At 42.3% G+C, this 22,036-nt stretch overlaps 1 protein-coding gene across 2 annotated transcripts in view; it reads left to right on the top strand.

Moving 5' to 3' along the window:
- Window positions 1-22,036, top strand: part of fam189a2 (family with sequence similarity 189 member A2) — a 78,800-nt gene that overhangs the window by 22,751 nt on the left and 34,013 nt on the right. For both annotated transcript variants that reach the window (XM_073466006.1, XM_073466004.1), the window contains exons 3-7: window positions 12,218-12,328; window positions 19,445-19,564; window positions 19,982-20,089; window positions 21,496-21,629; window positions 21,738-21,873. In XM_073466006.1, the coding sequence (XP_073322107.1) occupies window positions 12,218-12,328; window positions 19,445-19,564; window positions 19,982-20,089; window positions 21,496-21,629; window positions 21,738-21,873 (609 nt within the window). The remainder of the gene's footprint in view (window positions 1-12,217; window positions 12,329-19,444; window positions 19,565-19,981; window positions 20,090-21,495; window positions 21,630-21,737; window positions 21,874-22,036) is intronic.

Here is a 22,036-nt window from a genome sequence, read left to right as displayed (position 1 = left end):
AAAAAACTTCTCTAGTGGCAACAGTAGAAAAACTTTCCCTCCAACATAAACTCCTCTTAAAACAACCAGTATTTATGTAAAATAAAAGATAATCAGCCTGAAAATGATTGAACTATGTACAACAGACACTTCCATACTTTACATCATATCTTTAAATGATGTCTTTCTTTCCTTCTTCTCTCTTTCTTTCTTTCAAGTCGCAAAACATGAGTTACTATTTCTTCCAAAAAATGTCCTTGATTGTGAAGTGTCCATAGGCCATGTGCCTCAACAAAACCCAGGCCCTCATCCACTTGCTATTCTTTCCAAATAGCTCCTTTAGTCTCAGTGAGAGACCACTCCCATGTCCAGCTAATTTAGATAGCCTCATAATACTAATGACATTGTCATGGTCACGTTCCAGCTGAAGGCTTTCAGCGAAAGACTCCCTGATGAAAATCTGCAGAAGAAATTGTAATGTAAGGTCCTGAAAAAGCTTAGAAACTCTGTTGAATACGCCAAGCATTGACATGTCAGCATCTAGTGTCAACTGAATAATATATGACAGCAATTCTGTCGGCAGGTTGGGCATTTCAGAATTTCCATCATCATATGGAAGGGCATCATCATGGGGTATATCCAGGGGGTCATGATGGTGTTGATCCAGGGTACAGTAATCGGGTTTATTGAGCAAATGGTGATGGTTTACATTGAACGAAGCATAGAGGTTTTGTTTTACATATCCTATAACTACAGATAAAGGGCAAAATTTGTTACATTTTCTGTTCCATATTTGTTTTCGTGTTTTGTCTGCTTTCTATCACGTATAATATTTGCATAACATGATCCAGATTGCATGTGTGTATGTCTTCCAACATTTCAGTGCACCAATATGGTTTGTGCCAGTAACACTCATTTAGTGCAGTTTTTGTCTCTATGAGCTTTCAAACACATTCTCTATGAATTCAGTTATATTTGATTTAGATTTGACCAATGAAACATCCTACTAGTTTTTAAAATTAATTCATATTCACGATTCATGCTGGTATGCTTAAAGTCAATGTCGTTCTGATGGTATAATGTTTTTTTCTAATTAAGACATCCATTTTGGTGGTTTATTACATAATGCACCAAATTCTTACATTTTCTTGATAAAAAGTGCAACACCTGCATTTTGTAATTACTGATGCAATATGTAAGAACTTATTACATAATGCAGCAAAGTTTATTACATATTGCGTTCAAGAATTTTATTACAAAATGTAGCAGATTATTACAAAATGCGCCATTATTACATAATGAAGTGAAAATGTATTACATTATTACATAATGGGGCGTTATTACATAATGTGGCGCTACAGGGCCCAACAGTGTGGAGGCTACCATCCTCTGATCAGCACTACTTCAGTTACAAGGGAAGAAGTCACCAGTGCAATCACCTACTGAGGTCCCTTTTGTACCTCAGTTGCAATGAAAATCTGCTCTTTGTGTCACATGATTGGTCAAAGAAAACCCTCCTCTGGTTGAAGACGTAGAAAAAGACGTTCGAACCATGGACATTTAACAATATGTATGTCACCATAATGAAAAGCTGCATCCTTTTCAGAAAACAATGCAACATTAATGCGTGGATTGATGTGTTCCTACTGCTCTGTTAAAATCGTTGTAGTCAATTTCGCAAAAACACATCTGCACCGCAAGTACAGATTGATACTACAGCAAACACTCCTTGAGCAGCTACTGTCACAAATCCAACATTAGAGCAGTCGGTGTATCTGTTGACAGTGCAGCCAAACAAACGCAGTTTTCCCACCTGCAATTTTGAAACTTACCTGCTGTCAGACCAATACAGAAAAATGACTTGTTTTGCATTTTTTTAGATACATTTTTGCAGATTTCTGCAGTCACCACTGTCCTTAGTAACAAATACATTGTAGCATTAGAAGTAACTAAATCCAGCCCTGACATGGCTGTAGAAGAGTGAACAGTAAACAGTGACACTGAGATCAACCAGATCAAATGACAAGCAGTAACACTGGCTTATACTCTGCATTGTTTCCTGTCAGTACCTTGTATATGTGAAGATAATTCAAATCCAGTGTGGTAAGAGTGGAATCTTTGGACTCTCTTGGCATTCATAATAGAAAAACACAAATTTATGAGGAGATATTTGCCAAATATAAATTCATTGAATGGCTATTGCTGAAGCAAATGTCAATCATAAATAGTAAATCAGAGTTAGACTTAATGAAAGTCTTATAACTTGTCATCAGACAACACCTGAAGACAAAACAGCCAGTTTGACTGTGTGTAGATGTGATAATCATACAGATTGGGAAAACGGCACACTTTCAGACAGTCTTTCCTCAAAGGCATTCACAGTGTTTGCGCTCAGCTGTACAAATGAAGCTTACTCACCATGTATTTTCTTGTCTCAACACATCTAGCCAATCCCACCATGAAGTGGGCATGATGGTCTGATTGCCAGTTTCAGAAATTCCCCCAATTCAAATGACAGAAAGGTGTGGGTGCCATTTGACAAGCTCCTCTACTGAAGCATACTGACAGACTGAGTGACTTGAAAGTAGCTCAGTATTTTGTGAAATTAGCTTTTTGGAAATGATTCTGTCAAGCAGACAGTTCTTTGAGTAAAAGTCGAGGAAGACTGAGTTCAATTTATTGACAGTAATGAAATTTAATCTGGACTGAGCTTCGTGGATCCTCTGGCATTTAAGACAGGATGTAATAAAAGATGTAGAACACAGAGAGAGCCCACTGCTACCAGACAGTGCTTGCTGGCCTGTGATTGTGTATCATGCCAAAGTCAAAGCTGGAGGTGTGGAATTGACTAGGTTATTGATTACGTGGAGTCCCACACTCTCCCAGCATTGTCAAGGGGTGTTGTAATGGAAGTTCTTCTTCTTGGATCCATTATCTGTCTTGAATAAACTTCCTTAGTAAAGAGGAAAGATTTGTCAGCTTATTCATCACAGTCTGTAGTGCTCAGTGGGTCAGAGGGAACGTTAATTTGCAGAGTCTTTGAAAAAATGTCTTGACAATCAGTCCTTTAATAATCATGAGCTTTTGTAACACAAGTATGGATTTAATTAGTGATTTGGATGAAAAATCAGCAGCACAAAATAAACAGGCTGACATACCAGGAATACGACTTCTGCTAATAAGAAGGTGGAAAGCTTAGTGTAGCACTGTGCTTCAGAAGAATCCAGCACATCAGAAGTGTTAACTAAAAGTTACATCTACTCGTCAACACATGAACTCTCAAATTCAAACTGGGTGTTCTCTGTATTGAGGCCTACTGACACAGAGCCAGACATCAAACAACACAAGAGTTGCAGACTTTTAACAGCAACCCACATGACCTTTCTAGCTAACATATCTTTATCTATAAAACAAAGATACAGCTTGACACTACTCCATCTACATTTGAAAATGTTATTTTTGTGTGAGGATAACTTGCATCCACAAATAAAAGTGTTTCCAGATGGCTTTAGTAGACCTCCATGACAGTGAAACACTTAAACAACATAAAAGCTTCTAAACATAATCTTCTTTGCCCTCTTTTCAGTTAGCAAACACCAGAATTGTGCAGCACAGCCAACATCTGTTAAGAGTGAGGTAGACAGCCAGCTGATAAAATCATCTCCATGGTTGCTGAGTAGAGTGACAAAATCATTATAAATATAGATTAATGACAACAGCTGTGCTGTATGATCACCTTTATCAAAGTTTAAAATGTGTGATCACAGAAAGGAGATGGCATTACAAATGTACCCGGCTTCATGTAGACTTACTCAAAAATCTGTCAAACAACCAGTTGGCAGGCAGGAAGCTAATTGATTCATCAGCTGTTGCACATTAAACCTCTTAAAGCAACATCATGTAACCTTTTTTAACTTAAAACGGCTTTAAAATCATTTTGATGGTACAGTGTCTGTTACAGCCACGTGTAACAGTAGGATCACAGCGTTACATACATGTTTACTTCTGTTGAGTCCCAAGGGACCAGGAAATAGGCCAGTTGGGTCCTGGTACTTGGTCCGACACGATACCAAATCGTAGTCTTCCCATGCCCTGGCTAAACGAGGACTTGTTAAGTCTCAGAAAAAGCTGCAGAAAACAGGAACGCCAGTGGCAGTCTTATGTCTTGTGGGAAGAAGCTGTTATGGAACCGGGCTGTTCTGGATGGGAGGAAGAGAAGTCCCGATGATTTTCTCCGCTGTCCTCACCACCCTCTGCAGGGACTTCCAGTCAGAGGCATTGCAGGCTCCAGACAGGGATGCAGCTGGTCTGTATGCTCTCTATAGTGCCTCTGTAGAAGGTGGTCAGAATTGGAGGGGGGAGGTGTGCTCTCTTCATCCGGCGCAGAAAGTGCATGCGCTGCTGAGCTCTCTTTACAAGAGCTCCAGTGTGGTGGGACCAGGTCAGAGTTTCTGTTATCTGCACCCCCAGGAACTTGGTGCTGCTGACTTCGCTCTACTGCTGTGTCGTTGATGAGGAGTGGTGTATGACTGGGCTGGCTCTTCCTGAAGTCGACGATGATCTCCTTGGTTTTTTCGACGTTCAGGGCGAGGTTGTTGATTTTGCACCAGTCGTGGGTCATCAGGGTGAACAGCAGCGGGCTGAGGACGCAGCCTTGAGGGGAGCCGGTGCTCAGGGAGATGACACTGGAGGCGTTCTTGCCCACTCGCACATACTGGGGTCTGTTTGACAGGGAGTCAAGCAGCCAGTTACACAGGGGGGTGCTGAAGCCAAGAGGGGCCAGTTTGCTCACCAGATGCTGCGGGATGATGGTATTGAATGCCGAGCTGAAGTCCAGAAACAACATTCGCACATGTGTGTTCTTCCCTTCCAGATGTTCTAAGCTCGGGTGGAGTGCAGAGGAGATGGCGTCCTCTGTGGAGCACTTAGGCCGGTAAGCAAACTGGTACGGGTTGAATGTTGGGGGGAGTCTGGAGACAATGTGGTCCTTTACCAGCCTCTCGAAGCACTTCATCATGATCGGAGTGAGTGCTACGGGGCGGTAATCATTGAGGGAGGAGATTGTGGGGTTTTTAGGCACCAGTATAATTGTAGCAGTCTTTAAAAATGTTGGTACCACAGCCTGGATCAGCGAGGTGTTAAAGATGTCTGTGAGAACCCCTGCCAGCTGGTCAGCACATTCCTTGAGCACCCATCCTGGTATGTCGTCCGGGCCTGCTGCTTTTTCCGGGTGTTTACTCTCCTCAGGGTTCTACGGACATCAACTGTGTCCAGGCTGAGTGGCTGCTCATCCGGGTGAGGAATAGATTTCCTCGCAGTAGTGGTGTTGAGTTCCTCAAACCTCCCGAAGTGGTTGTTGAGTTTGTTTAGAAAGTTGATGTTGTCGTCGCAGGGGGGAGGAGAAGCTTTGTAGTCTGTGATGACTTGAATATCCTACCACATTCGTCTGGTGTTCGTGGGGTCGTGGAAAAAGTCCTGTACTTTCTGACCGTGAGCACGCTTTGCAACCCTTATGGCATGGTTCAGGTTGGCTCTAGCTGTTCTAAGTGCCACCGTGTCACCAGATTTGAAAGCGACATTCCGTGTTTTCAGCATTGCACGTACCTCTCTGGTCAGCCAGGCTTGTATGCAGGAATAAGCATCACAGAGAGATGGTCTGAGGAGCCGGGGTGGGGTGCAGCCCTGAGTGCCTTTTTGATGTTACTGTAGGCCAGGTCCAGCGTGCTCTCTCCCCAGGTTGCAAAATCCACATACTGATGGAAGTGAGGAAACACAGTTTTCATCTTGGCCTGATTAAAGTCCCCTGCCACAATGAAAACTCCCTCTGGGTGTGTAGATTGCAGTCCACTGATGGAGCGGTATAGAATATTCAGGACTTCTCTGGTCTTGGCACTGGGGGGAATGTACACTGCTGTGAGGATGATAACAGTGACAACAATGATAACAATGTAGGCTGGAGTCAAGAAATAAGCTCAAAGAAGACCACTGGAGAGGAGCAGCGTCAAGCGAGCAGAGTTTATTGGGTTCTACAAGACAGCAACACTAATTAAGACTGAGTTCAGACCTGGAAGCGAACTAAACAAGTTCTCTCTGCGCTCCTGCTTTTATGCTGAAGGGTCTCCACCTATTTCTTAAACACCCGCCCCTGAGGGCCAATTTTAACGGTGGATGACATCGCCTGTATTCTACACAACAGTAACTCAGGATTATACTTGAACACACTGTAGTTTTATCCAACACTTCAAGATACAAGTTTTCAAGACATAACATTGTTACCATGTAATAATAATTTAATAATAATCATTTTATTTATAGAGCACTTTCCATCAAAGTGCTGTACAGTTACAAAACATTTAAAAACATATAGAAACATACAAAGCAATAAAACACAATTCAAACAAGAATGAAAGAAAAGGCAAAACACCTAGGACTCATATGTGACAGTATACAAGTGGGTCTTAAGCTTGGCTTTAAAGACCTCAACTGAACATGACTGCCTGATGTCCAGAGGAAGACTGTTCCACAGGGTAGGTGCGCGGAAGGAAAAAGCCCGCTCACCGGCTGTTCTTTTATTTACCTTTGGGACACTCAGACAACCGCTCGCCTGGGAGCGTAAAGGCCGTACAGGTACATAGGTGTTAACAAGGTCTGACAAATAGATTGGAGCAAGACCATTTAAAATTTTGTAGGTCAACAACAGCACCTTGAAGTCGGCTCTGACCTGAACAGGGAGCCAATGAAGAGAGGCCAACACAGGGCTAATATGTTCATATTGTGACAGTCCGGTCAGCATATGGGCTGCTGCATTTTGGACCAACTGCAGACCACGAAGCCTCTTTTTGGGCAGCCCTGATAAAAGCACATTACAATAGTCTAACCTTGAATCAGAATCAGAATCAGAATTCCTTTATTGTCCCACAACGGGGAAATTTGTTTGCCACAGCAGCCAAAGGACAGAATATTTACAAAAAAACAATAATAAAAAATTAACAATATAAATTAAGAAGGTAAGAAATAGAATAGGCTTGTATATACATATAAACATGATATTGTACAAAATTAACAGCAGTGAATTTGTATTTACAATATAATAATAAATACGGGTTTTAGGAAAATTGACAGTGCAGAGTGCAGAATGAGGTCTATTGGGAGCAGTGCTGACAGCAGCAGGAAGGAAGGACCTGCGATACTGCTCCTTCACACACTTAGGGCCGGATCTACTAAGATCCCAAATTGCTTGTACTAATCTGCGTGTGCAATCTAGAAATTTGCGTGTGGGGTTGAACCGCAGTTTGCGGGCAATTTACTAAGAGTGGTTGCGTAAATGACAACAGGTGCAAACGTGTTGGAGACACGCCTATTTAAATGAGGGTTTAGTGTGTTTCATGGTTTTCAGCATGGCGAGTTTGAGAGAGCGAAAGCGCAAAGTCAAATTCGACCCTTTGGAATTAGAAGTGTTGGTAGAGGAAGCGAATAAACATTTCAATGAGCTGCAGCAAAGGAATCTGATGGTCACGCAAAGGAATGCCGTGTGGGAGAAAATCGGTGAAAAAGTTAATGCTGTTGGAAAAAACAGGTGAACAGTGGATGAAGTGAAAACGAGATACCAAGACATCAGAAGAAGCACAAAAGAAAAATTGGCGTATAATGAAAGGTCTGCAAATAAAACAGGCGGGGGCACCGTGGATGAGATGCCTCTGACCAGCGTTGAGGAGCAGGTACAATCCGCTCTGAGTTCCTCCAACAGCTCCAAAATGGCAAGGCTGGATAGGCGATATGTTCTAATGATAGTTTCCTCATTCATCCCAAAAATGTTCACACGAGGGTGAAAAATGCATTCTCGGCGTCTCCTTCCATTGTTTCGGCGTCTCCTTCTTGCAACAATAACCGCAGCCATGTGTGCGCAATTATACATACAAACCGTTTGCACCTCCCTTTGAGACGTGTTAAATACAGAAGCAGTTTCTATTAGCAAAATTGCTTTCAGGTTTGATAAATCACTTTGCGTGTGCTAAATTAATATATTTACATTTTCTCCACCCAGAACACGCACAATTGCATGTAAACGCCCCATATTGCATATTCATTGCTGCAAACTTACTAACTGGATGCAGATGCGCTATTTTGCACCTTTGACAGACGCAACCCTTTTTGCGCACTGTTAGTAAATCAGTTCGTACATTTTTTTTGCGTGTGCAAGGAGTTTGCACACGTTTTAATACACGCAAACCTTTAGTAGATCCGGCCCTTAGGGTGTATCAGTCTGTTGCTGAAGGAGCTGCCCAGTGCTGTGATGGTGTCCTGCAGGGGGTGGGACTCCTTCACCAGCAGCGATGACAGCTTGTCCATCATCCTGCTCTCTCCCACCACCTCTACTGGGTCAAGAGGGCATCCCAGGATGGAGCTGGCCTTCTTGATAAGTTTATCAAGTCTCTTCCTGCCTGCTGCTGAGATGCTGCTGCTCCAGCAGACTACACCATAGAAAACAGAGTCATAGAAAGTCCTCAGGAGTGCCCCCTGCACTCCAAAGGACCTGAGTCACAAAGGCATGAATAAGAGTCTCTGCATCTTTTAATGAGAGGATAGATCTGATCTTAGCGATTTTTCTGAGGTGAAAAAATGCTACTTTTGTCACCTTCTTTACATATGACTCAAATGAAAGGGTCTGATCAAAGAGCACTCCAAGATTTTTTACCTTACCCTTGCAGTGAATAACACATTCATCCAGAGACACAGTAAAGTGATCAAACCGGTGGCATAACTTTGCCCATCCAATAGCTATCATTTCGGTCTTAGCTGCATTAAGTAGCAGAAAGTTTGTTAATAGCCAGGTCCTCACAGTGGCCAAACAGGCTGTAAGTTTATCAGAGCAAGACCCATTTTCTGCAACAACTGGCATATATATTTGCAAATCATCGGCATAACAGTGAAAAACAATTCCAAAAGAACGCATAATCAGACCTAGTGGTGCCAAGTATAATGAAAACAGCAGTGGACCTAGGACCGAGCCTTGTGGAACCCCGTACCTAACAGGGCAAGACTCAGAAAACCTGTTGTTATATAGAACACATTGAGATAGATCTGACAGGTAAGATCTTAACCATTTAAGCACCTGGCCTGAGATGCCAAAATAGTTTTCGAGCCTGTCCAAAAGTATATCGTGATCCACTGTATCAAACGCAGTGCTAAGGTCTAACAACAGCAAGACAGATGTTGTCTCCAAATCTAGGGCCAATAATAAATCGTTTACCACTTTTGTGAGTGCTGTTTCTGTAGAGTGATTAGCACGAAAGGCAGACTGTAGTGGCTCAAATAGATCATTCGAAGACAGAAACTGTAAAAGTTAGTGTGAGACCACTTTCTCAAAGACTTTGGATAAAAAAGCTAGATTTGAGACTGGTCTATAATTAGCTAAGGAGTTTGCATCCAGATTTGGTTTCTTTAATAAGGGTTTAACCACAGCGGTCTTAAAACATGACGGAAACACTCCAGTGGCTAGCGAGAGATTAAGGATATCTAAAATATATAAACCTAGCGTTGGCCAAAGCTCCTTTACAACCCATGCCGGGAGAGGATCAAGAGAGCAGGTCGTGCTTCTTGCAGCCATAGCGATCTTAGCTAGAGCGGCCAAGGAGGTAGATTCAAAAACGGAGAGACCTTGTTCTACAGAGCTACGTATATTGACAACAGAGTCTGATCCCCCAGCAAAAGTCTGGATTACTCTGGATGTGATGTCCTCCACTCTATTATTAAAATATTCCATAAAATCCTGTGCTGAGAGGTCAGTGCTGATGACTAGCTGTTGATCTTGCGTCAACTTAGAAACAGTGTCAAATAACAGCCTTGGGTTGTGCTTGTTATTCAAAATCAGATTAGAATAGTAGGCTGCCTTCGTGGCAGACATTCTGGACTGGTAAGTGGTCAGGCTGTCTTGCCATGTTTGATAATGACCCTCCAGTCTAGAATGACGCCACTGGCGTTCCTGTTTTCTGCAGCTTTTTCTGAGACTTAACAAGTCCTCGTTTAGCCAGGGCATGGGATTTTTCTGGGAGCACTACTGAGACTACTGAGACCAAATCCAACAATCCCTGGAGTGTACTATAAAGTTTTCAGTAAGACTGTCCACTGAGAGGGATTGGGTGAAGACTGAGTTAACTGTCGACGGCAGTCTAAGGTTAAGATCATTCAGGACCCCAGGTCCTATATAACGAGACAACCTCATATTTGGGGATGTTATTTTAGAGGAAAATAGATTTGGGATCGTAATATCAAAAAGTAACACTGAGTGATCTAAAATTGGCAAGACAGAAAATTCATTCATTGACACAGACAACCCATAGCCTAGAGCCAGATCTAATGTGTGTCCATGCTGATGTGTTGGTCCAGAAACAAACTGTATGAGATCAAAAGACTTGATAACATTTAAGAAGTCTTTAGCCAGAGGCTTGTCGTTACAACAAATGTGAATATTGAAGTCACCAACGATCAGTATCTTCTCGTAATGTAAAATAAATCTGGATAAAAAGTCAGCAAATTCCGGGATGAACTGATCGTTGTACTTCGGTGGACGGTAAATCACAGCAATTAGAACAACAGATGGTATGTTTATCGTGAAAAGCTGCAATTCAAAACTAGTGAAATGATCACAATATGAAATTAATTTGCATTTAAAACTATTATTAAAAAATGAGGCAATTCCCCCACCTCTACCAGTCAGCCTAGGAGAGCTGAAAAAGCTACAGTCAGGAGGACAAAGTTCCAGCAGGGGTGCAACTTCCCCATCACGCAACCACGTCTCAGTTATAAACATTAAATCTAAGGCATGAGAGTTACAGAGGTCACGAAGGACAAAAGTTTTGTTGGATAGTGACCGGGCGTTTAGGAGAGCCATCTTGATTTTGGCCTCTTCATCAGCCAATCGTTGGGTGCAATCCAGCTGACGGAGGTTTTCAACATGCACACCACCACTCCCACACCACCTACAGTTTTTTGGTTTGCAGAGTCAATGTTGAAATATTTAAGGGTTCTTTAGTTAACACAGGAGGGTGTGAGATACTTGTAATTGGGGCAATAGTTTGTAGTAATGAGTACTGTTTGTACTGCGCACCTTCATCACATCGGATAAATTGTTACAGACCTGGGATTTGTATGTATGACTGGTGTTGCACTCAGAAACTGTGGTGGGCACTAAATCACACAAAATCCCAATTTCTACATAATGTTGCTTTAAACAGCTTACCTGCAAAATGTCAGCATTGGAATTTTTAGCTGGTCGCTGCCAGGTGTGGTCATTTTCCTACACCACCACTAGGGTTGTACCGATCCGATCACGTGACTCGGAAATCGGGGCCGATCACGCCACTGAAGACTCGATCGGGACTCGGACGTTACGACCCGATCAGAGATCGGTTTTATATATATTTATTTAGTCATTATTTGTATTAGATTGTTGATATATGGGCTATTGGTGATTCAAAATAAAAAAAAATAAAATGAGTATTTACTACCACCGTTTACGACATGCGCATGCGCAGAAGACCAGCACGCCAGTTTGTTTTGAAGCGGAGTGGCGAGTTGTGGCGCACCATGTCTGCTGTGTGGAAGTATTTTAAAGTGAGTGACGAGAACGATGCAGTTGCAAACTGTCAGATATGTAAAGTTGGGATATCGAGGGGTGGTAAAATATAATAAAAAATAAGGGACACCTTGGATAGTTTTCTTCGATCTTTTTAATTTTTTAAATGTATTATAAGAGTATCGGATCGGGACTCGGTATCGGCAGATACTCAAAAATCAAAGGACTCGGACTCGTATCGGGGGCAAAAAACCCTGATCGGAGCATCCCTAACCACCACTACAGTCTGTCCTCCAGTGTGAGCTGTGGTTCTGCTCCTGTTGGCACAGCTGTTTGTCAGAGACACACACCGGCCCACATACTCAGGGCTGTGAGACATTCTGCTCCTCTTTACATTTAAAAATATATTAACAATAAATTAGAAAAAAATTTTGGGTGATTTCAGATGGTCTTTATTCTAATCTAATGTCTGTCATCTCATCTCTGTGACACATTTCAACTTACTGTAAGTGTTTTGTCACTGTCACTCACCGTTTGATTTCATCATGCTGAATGAATATTTGTTACAGTATATGTCAACAGGTGAGACACAACTGTTCAAACCCAATAATCCATCTTCCCTTCCTTCTGTCACACCCCCTCCCCCCATCCCTCCATCTTCAGGTCAATGTGTTTGTCCTGCTGTCTGTGGTGTGTGTGCTCCTTAACCTCGCTGGATTCATCCTGTGCTGCCAGGGAGCCCAGCTGGTTTCCAGTATGACCAGCTGCCGACTGGTGAGGCTGTTACCTGTTGGTGTCTGTCTGGTTTTGGTCGCATCTGTAGATCCTCTGTATTCATCAGCATCATGCTGTCAAAGAATCTAAATTTTCCATCACTTCATAGTCACATTGGATGGAAAAATGCATTGAGTATCAGTGGCTTTTAATTATGTGTGCGTGTGTGTGTGTGTGTGTGTGTGTGTGTGTGTGTGTATGTGTGTTAGGGATGTCATGGTGAGATTTTCCAACTGGCTGTGACAACACTGGTGTTACTGATTACGTTGGACATTTTACAAGATGTTCATCAATTATTAATCATCAATAATGTCTATACAGTGCTTAGTTTGATCTTAGACGTCAGATTCAAGTTGCCAGGTCTGTAAATCGACCCCCACCCACACATAACCATTTTGTGACAGCTCACCATTACGATAGGAAGAATGCGTTGTCATTTTGTGGTTGTGAAAGGAAAAGAGAGGTCCAGTCTGTGCTCAGAGTTCAAAGTTCTTTTGCTGCCATTCAACAATAAATACCATTTAAAACAATTCATTTTTTTTTCATTAACTGTATTTAGCCTAGATCTTCTCACTACTGTGAGTGGGGGAGTAAGAGGAGAGGGAGAAAAGTGAGAGAGCGTTTTGTACCGGACTCCTCTCCCCCCAGCAGCCGGATCAGAACCTTGCAGTGCACAATGTCGTATAGTTTTGCCCTTTGTGTTATCCTCAGTCCTAACAATGTGCCATTCTAATGTACTAAGTTGTTTTGAGGGTCGGACTGGGTATGGGTCATTGTTTTTCACATATATTTTTGGGTTGGGCAGTATGGGTTGGCTCTCATAACGGGCTGGGTGGGTGTGGGTATGAAATAATCCTGACCCGCCATCACTACTAGCTTGATTTAGCCAAGTTAGCCTTGGTTTAGACAAATTAGCACCAGCTAATGCTTTCATGAGAATCTTTGATTTCTGTCAGTCACCACTGTTGGGCATTGCTGGGCTCTGTGTAATTTCCCTTCCAGCGTATTTTCAGTCTGCAAAACCAGAACCAGTTGTCATTATTCCCTTTTGTACGTTTGTAATGTGACTCCTACAACTCTGTAGCTACAGCTTATTATTTTACACACTGACCTCAATAAGTGTAGCTGATGTCCACCGACAAATTGTAAAGTAACGCTAATGTTAAAGCTGGGGTTAGCAGGAGAAGTAGTAACCAGCAACAGGCCTCCCTTCAGAGCCACTCCTGAGAAAAGGTAAAAACACAGACTGCCTCGTAGCTCTCGCTGGCCAGCAGGGAGATGTGTTGGCAGCTTGTTCGTCAAGCTCCCTCAATTTTCTGTCTAATAAATACATAAAAAACATCTCCTTCCAATGCCACAATCATGTAAAGACAAGTGAAATGGCAGTCTTAAATGTGCCTCTGTCTGAAAATGGTATCCGGTGCGACAGTTTCTCCTTACTGCTGCATGTGTGTGCTTTATGCTAAGGTTAGCTAGGCTCAGCGGCTGTGTGCTTTGTGTCGCTGAGTTAGCAAGCTTCTGAAGAGCAGGCTCAGAGACTGTGTGCTGTGAGCGCAGCACAGTGTTGTCATCACTAACCATACACAACTACCTCATATGTCATTCACATGTGATATCATGATAATGAACGTAAACAACCAACGTGGCTATTGTGAGTCAATAACAAGTTGGTTGGGCCTGTAACAGCCACAGTTATTGGATTGTTTTTTTATTTGTCATAGCATTTGATTTATATTATTGATTGCTGTCGGGATGTTAAGAGATTCTCTACAGTATACAGAAAACCTTTACACCCCCACGCTGGTTGTAATGTTATTTTAACATTTGTATTTGATAAATGTGGCTGCTGATACACAAAAATTAACTAAATGGAATTTAGGGGGCTGTGAAAAAGTTATGTAACATGCATATGTATGTAACACTGTAACACAGGTAACCCCAACTACCGCTGTGTGTGTGTGTGTGTGTGTGTTAGAGAGATAATTCATGTATTGTGAAATAATCCACATGTGAACAGAGGATGATTATGTTTTCTGCTGGATTCACTAATGTTTTGCAATTTAGCTGGGAAAGTTCTTTGCCTCTGAAGACCAGATATAAACATGGCACCGATGGCATTTACAACATGAAAAGAAACAAGCATTAAATAACAAAAATACTAATATTAGATATGTAACACAAACACATCTCTGACATGGTGTTCTGCTTTGAGCTCATCCAGCTTGGATTTGAACTGGACCACAGATGAATTGTAGAATCACTGCAGACATGAACTCAGCATTAACATCAGTATCAACACTATCTCCACCTCCACATGCTCCACTCTGAGCTGCTGTAATAATGATAATGATCATAGTAATAATAATAATAATATAGACCTGCTCTGTATGAAAACCTAGTTGTTATTAATATAAATTAATATGTATTAAACTTTTGATCACACACTGTACTGGCTGTGTGTATTAATATGTGTGCAGTGTGTCACTGGGGTCATCGTGCAGCTCCACAGCACTGCAGTCTGTGCGTCAACCACAGGAAGCTGACTTGGTTGCAGGACATGTGATGAGTGTTGTTCAGGCCGGAGCTCCTCTGTGACCCTTTGACCTCTCCGGCTGTCGTGTTGTCTTTCCTTCCTCTCTGAGCCGGTTTCCTCTCCAGCGTGTCTTTCTTCTCGCTCTGTTATTCAGCTGTACTTGTGTCCATCTGTAACGTGGAGGTGGTTGACTGTAGGAGTAGTCGGGTTGTGCGGTGGTTTACACTGTGCTCTATAAATGGTGGCAGTGTGAGTGTTGGGCTCTATTTTTATTCTGGTGCAGATCAAGTGCAGTTCTCCCAAAGTAGCTTCCTCATCTGGCGTAAACAGACAGTATTTAGTATATAGTATATTCAGTCTATAGTATACAGTATTTTCTATTTTCAGCAATTAAAATTTCACTGACTCAATGCTTGTACAGAAATAACTTTAGGGGCATAGTTTTTTTTTTATTATTATTATTATTATAACCATCTCTACCAAGGAGGTTTTCTCCCGTGTCCCATTTGTCTGTCTGTCCGTTGGTTGGTTGGTTTGTCAGCAGGATTACATGGATTTCTACAGAAATTGGATTGAGGACGGGTCTCAGCCCAGAACAGACCCCAGTAACTTGTGGTGCAGATCTGGATAAAAGGTTTTTTCTCACTTTCTTTAACATTATAGGGCATTTTACAACATTGAATGGATCATAATGTAAAAAATCAGGTGCGAGTGTGAGTTAGCACTGTGTGATGTGGATCCTGATAAAAATCTGTATCTTGTGGTTCTGAACATGTTTTCATAGAGGGTAGTCTGTTTTCTGCCACTATATAGAAACAATTTGGGACAGGAACCTGCTACTAGCGCCAAGTTACAGCTGAGACAGTATTTTAGTGTAATTTTGTTTCTTCTTCTACCAAACTACTGTTGTCCTAGTGGTTGGCTGTTACAGATCTGGTGACTGTAAATAATGGTTAAGTAGTTATGGGTGGTTTAACATTTTGATATTGAATTATACTTGATTGAATTAAAGGTGAATTTTGGGCCTTGGTGGAGGTATGCACTCTACTGAGTGCCATTCTATTTTAATGTGAAATGGATTGCAAAACTCCCAGTTGGTCGGAGGAGGGTGAAGCCTGACTTAACATTTGAACTGATAAAGCCCTGAGCTTAAAGAACACAGTGAGACAAAGTGAGGACAGCAGAGTGGCTGTATGACAACACGAAGAAACGTAATACAAAATAAAAAATACTTTGATATAAACCAATTCAAATAATCATCTGCATCTCTGTAGTTGAGATAACATCTTCTGAATTACATCCTGCTTTGTTTTTCTCTTCAATGTCTTTGAGTCCAGTGGTTATTATTTATCGTTTAAAGAGGTCATATTATTATCATTTTCAGGTTCATACTATACTGTTTGGGGGTGCCAGTAGTTTGTGTTTCAAAAAACACATTATTTTTCTCATAGGGTGCATTGCTGCAGCATCCCTTTACACACTGTGTCTTAAACGCTCCGTTTTAGCTACGGAGTGAGACATCTTGCCATTTTGCGTATTGTTACTGGCAGGATGTAGCCAATCAGGAGCAGTGTTTTCTGTGGGAGAGAGTCACTCCCTTTTGCATGGACTTTGGGCTTTTTCTCTTTGCAGACCTTTTACATGCACAGAAATGCTTTGTAACACAATAAAGGAAAGGCAAAAAGCTGAATATGACCTCTTTAATATGTTATGTCTGATGTGTTGCTGCTGATGCAGGATTTTAGCTCCAGATCAGGGGCAGATTGGTGCGCGCTCCCGTAAACCATCATAGGTATGTGTGAACTGTTCAGAGGCCTGATTGGTGAACTCGGAGACAACTTGCCGGCGCGTCACCAACGTCCCAGGCTAAATATCTGAGTCACAGATGGGTCATGTGCCAGGAACAAGCTATAGCCAATGACAGACACATCTCTCTTTCATCCACAGCACAGTCTGATCATGCATCTATGTGTGTGGAGCAGGTCAATAATAGCCTTTAGTTTCTATGAGAGTATATGCATACATGCTTTTCAGTATTTGTAACCAAGCTGACTTGTTGAACCACAATACCAGCCCGCAGATTCACATTTTCAGTGCAGAAATAATCCTTGCTCTCTGTGCATCCTCATTCATCCTCTCACTCATCATTTTGTCTTTTTCCATCTTGGTTTTTGCTGAAAATCAGCGCACAAACACCTTGGACTGTTTGGACTCATCAATCCTGTGTCACATCTTGCATGTGTGATCTTGTAATGAGTGACCGGCTGCCACAATCCTGCGCCAATTCTCCGCATCCGCCTATGTGTGAAAGTTTCAGATGTGGTGAGGGGTGAAATTTCGCTGCGCCTCTGATGCGCCTTCAGAGGTAGTATCAGAGGCGCAGTATTGGCGAACCGAACCAGTGTGAATGGTAAGCCGGCGGCACGGAGCGGGGGCGTGTAGCTCTGATGGTGTTCACTGTTGAGTGAAGGACCTGTTTAGTTATCAGACAAAGTAAAGAGAAATGTCCCACAAAGCAACGTTACAGGACCAAACAACAGTAACATAGTAACTGCTCGTGTCTTTGGCAACTTATATGAGGAAAAAAAATACCACAGTTATTCGTGGAGAAGTGTCTGTCCTCTTGTCTGTCCTCCTGTCTGTCCTACCGACTCTTCGTCACATTTCTGCCCGAAAAACAGCGTCTGTCCCTGGCAAAAAACTTTTAACTTTAACTCACCAAGTGTTTGTCACTGCGACGGTCAGCCCTCCCGACCGAGACTTTCCCCCAGAAAACAGCCTCCCTCCCTGTGAGTAACAGAGTCAGACACCGTCCTGTTTACTGATGGCAATTATGTAATTATGTAATTTAGAGAAAACGTAACTTTGTCACTTTCCAGGATGCATGGTGTGTACATGTTTAGATTAACAGGAGGACACCGGGGGAAACACGTTGAAAAAACGTCATCATCATGACGTGTACCGTCACGCCTCTTTTGGATGCAGCGCCGGCTTGCTGTATGAATTGACACACTGGTTCGTCTTTACGCCGGAGCTGCTAGGCTCTGTGTGAACAAACAACGGCAGAGAATTGGCGAACCGCCGCTGCGGCGATAATGCGGCGACTCTGTGTGAAAAGGGCTACTGTTGTGGACCCTCAAGGCAACGGTGCTTCCTGATGGCAGTGGCCCACCAGCAAGAGAATTCGCACTGACACACCAATAAAACTGCTCAGGAACAGTTTGAGCAATGCAACAAAGAGCCCAAGGTGTTGACCGGGCCTCCAAACTCCCCAGATCCCAATCTGATTGAGCATCTGTGGAACATGCTGGAACAAGTCCGATCCATGGAGGCCCCACCCCTCAACATACAGGACCCAGAGGATCCACTACAAACGTCCTCTTGCCAGACACCATAGGATACCCCAGAGGTCTTATGACCATGCCTTAACGGATCAGAACCTGCACAATATTAAGTTGGTGGTTTTAATCTGTGTATGTGTCATCATAGATTTTGGATTTAGTTATATCATGATATGTCAAGTGTTTCCTGGATTTTAAAAACTGCATTACAGTAAAGTGATGTAATTTCCTGAACTTACCAGACTGTTGTACTTGTTTTAATTGGGGCTGTCAATCCATTAAAATATTTAATCGTGATTAATCGCATCATGGTCCATAGTTAACTTGTGATTAATCACAAATTAATGGCACATTTTTTATCTGTTCTACATGTACCTTTAAAGGGATATTTTTCAAGTTTGTAATACTCTTCAACATGGGAGTGGACAAATATGCATTATGCAAATGTATGTTTATTATTATTGCAACAATCCAAAACACTGACAGATACTGTCCAGAATACTCTCCAGAATAACCTCAAAGGTACTGCATGCTCCAAAAATATGCTAAAGCAAAACATGACAAACTCAAGTCCAACAAGCAGCAACAGATGGACACACTGACCTGAATGTAACATTCCTCAGTAATACTAACACAATGTAAAGGTTCACTGAACCATGTTAATCAACCTGCAAGCTGCAGCTTGAAGCTGAGTTCACATCGACAGTAAATGTTAATAACTTTTTTCTTGTGGAGAGAACCATCTGGCAGAGCTTTGAAGCTGAACTTGACATTCAAAAGACCCTTTTCTTTGACAGCCCTAGTTTTAATACTTGCCTTTCCCCACTTAGTCATTATATCCACTATTAATTATATTTATAATATAATTATGAAATATTATTATATTATAATTATTTATAATTATTATCCACTTTTAACCACCATTATTGAACTCAAACCTCATTGTGTTGATATTTTGTGAAAGTACCAATAGTCATCTGTACATTATTGTGTCAGTATGGATATGAAGGGATTTGGTAAAAATATTGTGATATTTGATTTTGCCGCCAGGTCAAAGGTGTCACCAGAATAAGATGCAACCTGACGGGGACGTTCAACATCCACAGCAAGATTCATCCTCATCTTTCTGGGAATTTTGAACCAAGAAATGTTTCAAATCATATTGAAATAAACCCTCTTTGTGTGTGTGTGTGTGTGTGTGTGTGTGTGTGTGTGTGTGTGTGTGTGTGTGTGTTGCCTCAGAGTGAGGCTGGAGATGTGTGTTACTGCTGCTCTCTCTCCCCCAGCACCCAGTGTCCTGAGGAGAAGATGCTGGAGCTCCACCCTGCTCACTCCTGTAGCACCATGAGGATCCTGCTCAAGGTGCACCTCCACACACACACACACACACTGCTGAGTATATACATTGAGCTGTAGGTAGGAGTGCATGTTTAGATAGTCACATGTAAAAATGCAGTATATTGCAGTATAACTGACGAGTCTGATGTATGTAGAGGTGTGTGTGCTGGTAGCAGGCCGGTGAACAGTGTGGACAGCCACGTGTAATCTCACTGTGCTCTGACACATCAGAGGCTGCACATTTATCAACGTGTTGTGCTGCCTTCAGGTGACTGCAGAAGCGTTTGTACTGTATAATAATGATATTGTAAGAAGCCAGAAAAGGATGAGATGAGATGAGAGTCCTGTGAGGTCTGCTCTGAATACTGACAACAGATTGTGGCTGTAGCTGTGTGCCTGCTCTGTTTTTAAATGATCTGATTGTGTTTCTGACTCTCACAGAAAGTGCTGTTTGCACTGTGTGCTCTGAATGCTCTGACCACAGCTGTGTGTCTCATGGCAGCTGCCCTCAGATACCTGCAGATCTTCACCGCAAGAACACCCTGCATGGTATGATCACACTCCGGTCAGGCTGCTGCAGCAAGGCTAATGCTGTAGGCCATTACCTATAATGGGACAGTGTTGTAGACTGCTGCTCAGACATATCAGAATAACAATTAGGATGTGAGATCATGATGTGTTTATATCCAGAGTTTTACCTCCAGTGAAATATGTATTCAATATGGACTCACTAAATACTGAACAAAAAACTGCTGTCTACTGAAAATATTCAGAGCATATGCACAAAATGTTTTGTGTTTAAATAGTGTTAAAACTTTCTTACTGAGACACAGAGTAGCAAATGAAAATTATCTGTTTATTATCATGTCTATCATTCCATTATTAGACTCTAGTGTTTCAGAGGAATGTTTTGAAGCGTCCCACTCGATCCCTGCAGCAGACGTAAGGTTCAGACACATTCATGAGGTAACTGCTATTACTGCTGTGCCCAGTGAACCATTTAGGCAGTTTGTACAATACAACCATAATAAAAGTGGATCTGGCAGCTAGAGATTGGTCACTGTGTGGCAGATTATTAATATTAAAAAGTTTAAACATACTTTATCGCAGAGAGAGAGAGAGCCCTCTTGTGGACAAGAGATGCACTGTGATAAAAAGCCGCCTCAGTCCGTCTTCCTCTTCTCAGGACAGAGAGAGGTAAACTGTTACAGTGCTGTTGCTGGAGTAAACAGCTTCTGAATACAGTGCTGTGTCCTTGTATAAGTTTACATTTAAGTGGTCTTGGCAACATCATGTAGGTCACACAATATTAGGTTTTTAATATCCTGTCTATAACTATTTATTTGACATATTTCCCATCAACAATGTGGCTGTTGATATATTCACCTGCTGAACAGCTCCATGTGGCAAAGAGCCAGCTGAAGTAAACCCTGGAGCTGAAACCTTTCATTAAGACGGCAGAGACCGACCAAATGATGGTCCTCCCCTCAAAACGTCGTTTGCTGTTCATTGTTTATTTCCCTTCAGTCACTGGATGCTAGTCTTCATGGGCTTAATAATCTGTACACAAACCCAAATAGAAAGATTTATAGGCAGTTCTGAGTGCACATCAGCTTCATTATATCAATATTTAGAATAGATTTTTGACCCTAGAAACACTGTGTGCTGTAGCTGTCCCCATCATTTCACATGTCTTCATCAGTAGAAGGAGTTGCCAAGTTTTCCAGGAACATTTCTATTTTTTAAGCACTAGTTGTGTTTGTTGGTGTAAAACCTGAGAGAAACCGTGACCCTCAGCTTTAGAGAGCATGCAGATGTTATTAGTGACGCCATGTGTACATCATGTCCACCTGCCATGTAACCAGACGTTACCCTGTGTGTGCCTACAGAAGTGCATCTGATATGATAACTTAATAACATGATGTGTGATGTCACGTGTCCCTGCTCTGTGATAGGACGAGGCCAGGGCCACAATGGGAGAAAGGGAGGAGCCTGCTCAGGTCCCAGACCCAGATGAGTTTGTGGCTCCAGCCCCTCCCCCCTCCTACTTCTCCACTTTCTACTCATACACACCCCGCCTGGCCCGCCGGTAACACACACACACACACACACACACACACACACACACACACATATATTGTGTTTTATCTTGATGGTGGACCATGATGACTCACTCAGCAGTGTGTTGTGTGTTCAGGATGCTCGGGGACAGTGTGATTCCTCTCCCTCATATCTACGGGGCTCGGATCAAAGGGGTGGAGGTCTTCTGTCCATTAGACCCTCCACCTCCATATGAGGCTGTCACTGGAGGCTCCACCGATGCAGTCACACAGGTACACTTGCAGTCACACAGGTACACTTCATATTAGCATTACATCGGCTAACAACTCCACTGTTGCTGGATTTTTGAGGCCGATACTGAGTTACAAAAATCTGACAGACATATTAGCTGTCATTTTAAAAAAAAATGGTAACACTTGTCAAAGATACAAAATG

The sequence above is a fragment of the Pagrus major genome, chromosome 5, assembly GCF_040436345.1.
Source record: "Pagrus major chromosome 5, Pma_NU_1.0".
Lineage (NCBI taxonomy): Eukaryota > Metazoa > Chordata > Actinopteri > Spariformes > Sparidae > Pagrus > Pagrus major.
This window is presented reverse-complemented; position numbering and strand designations above follow the sequence as displayed.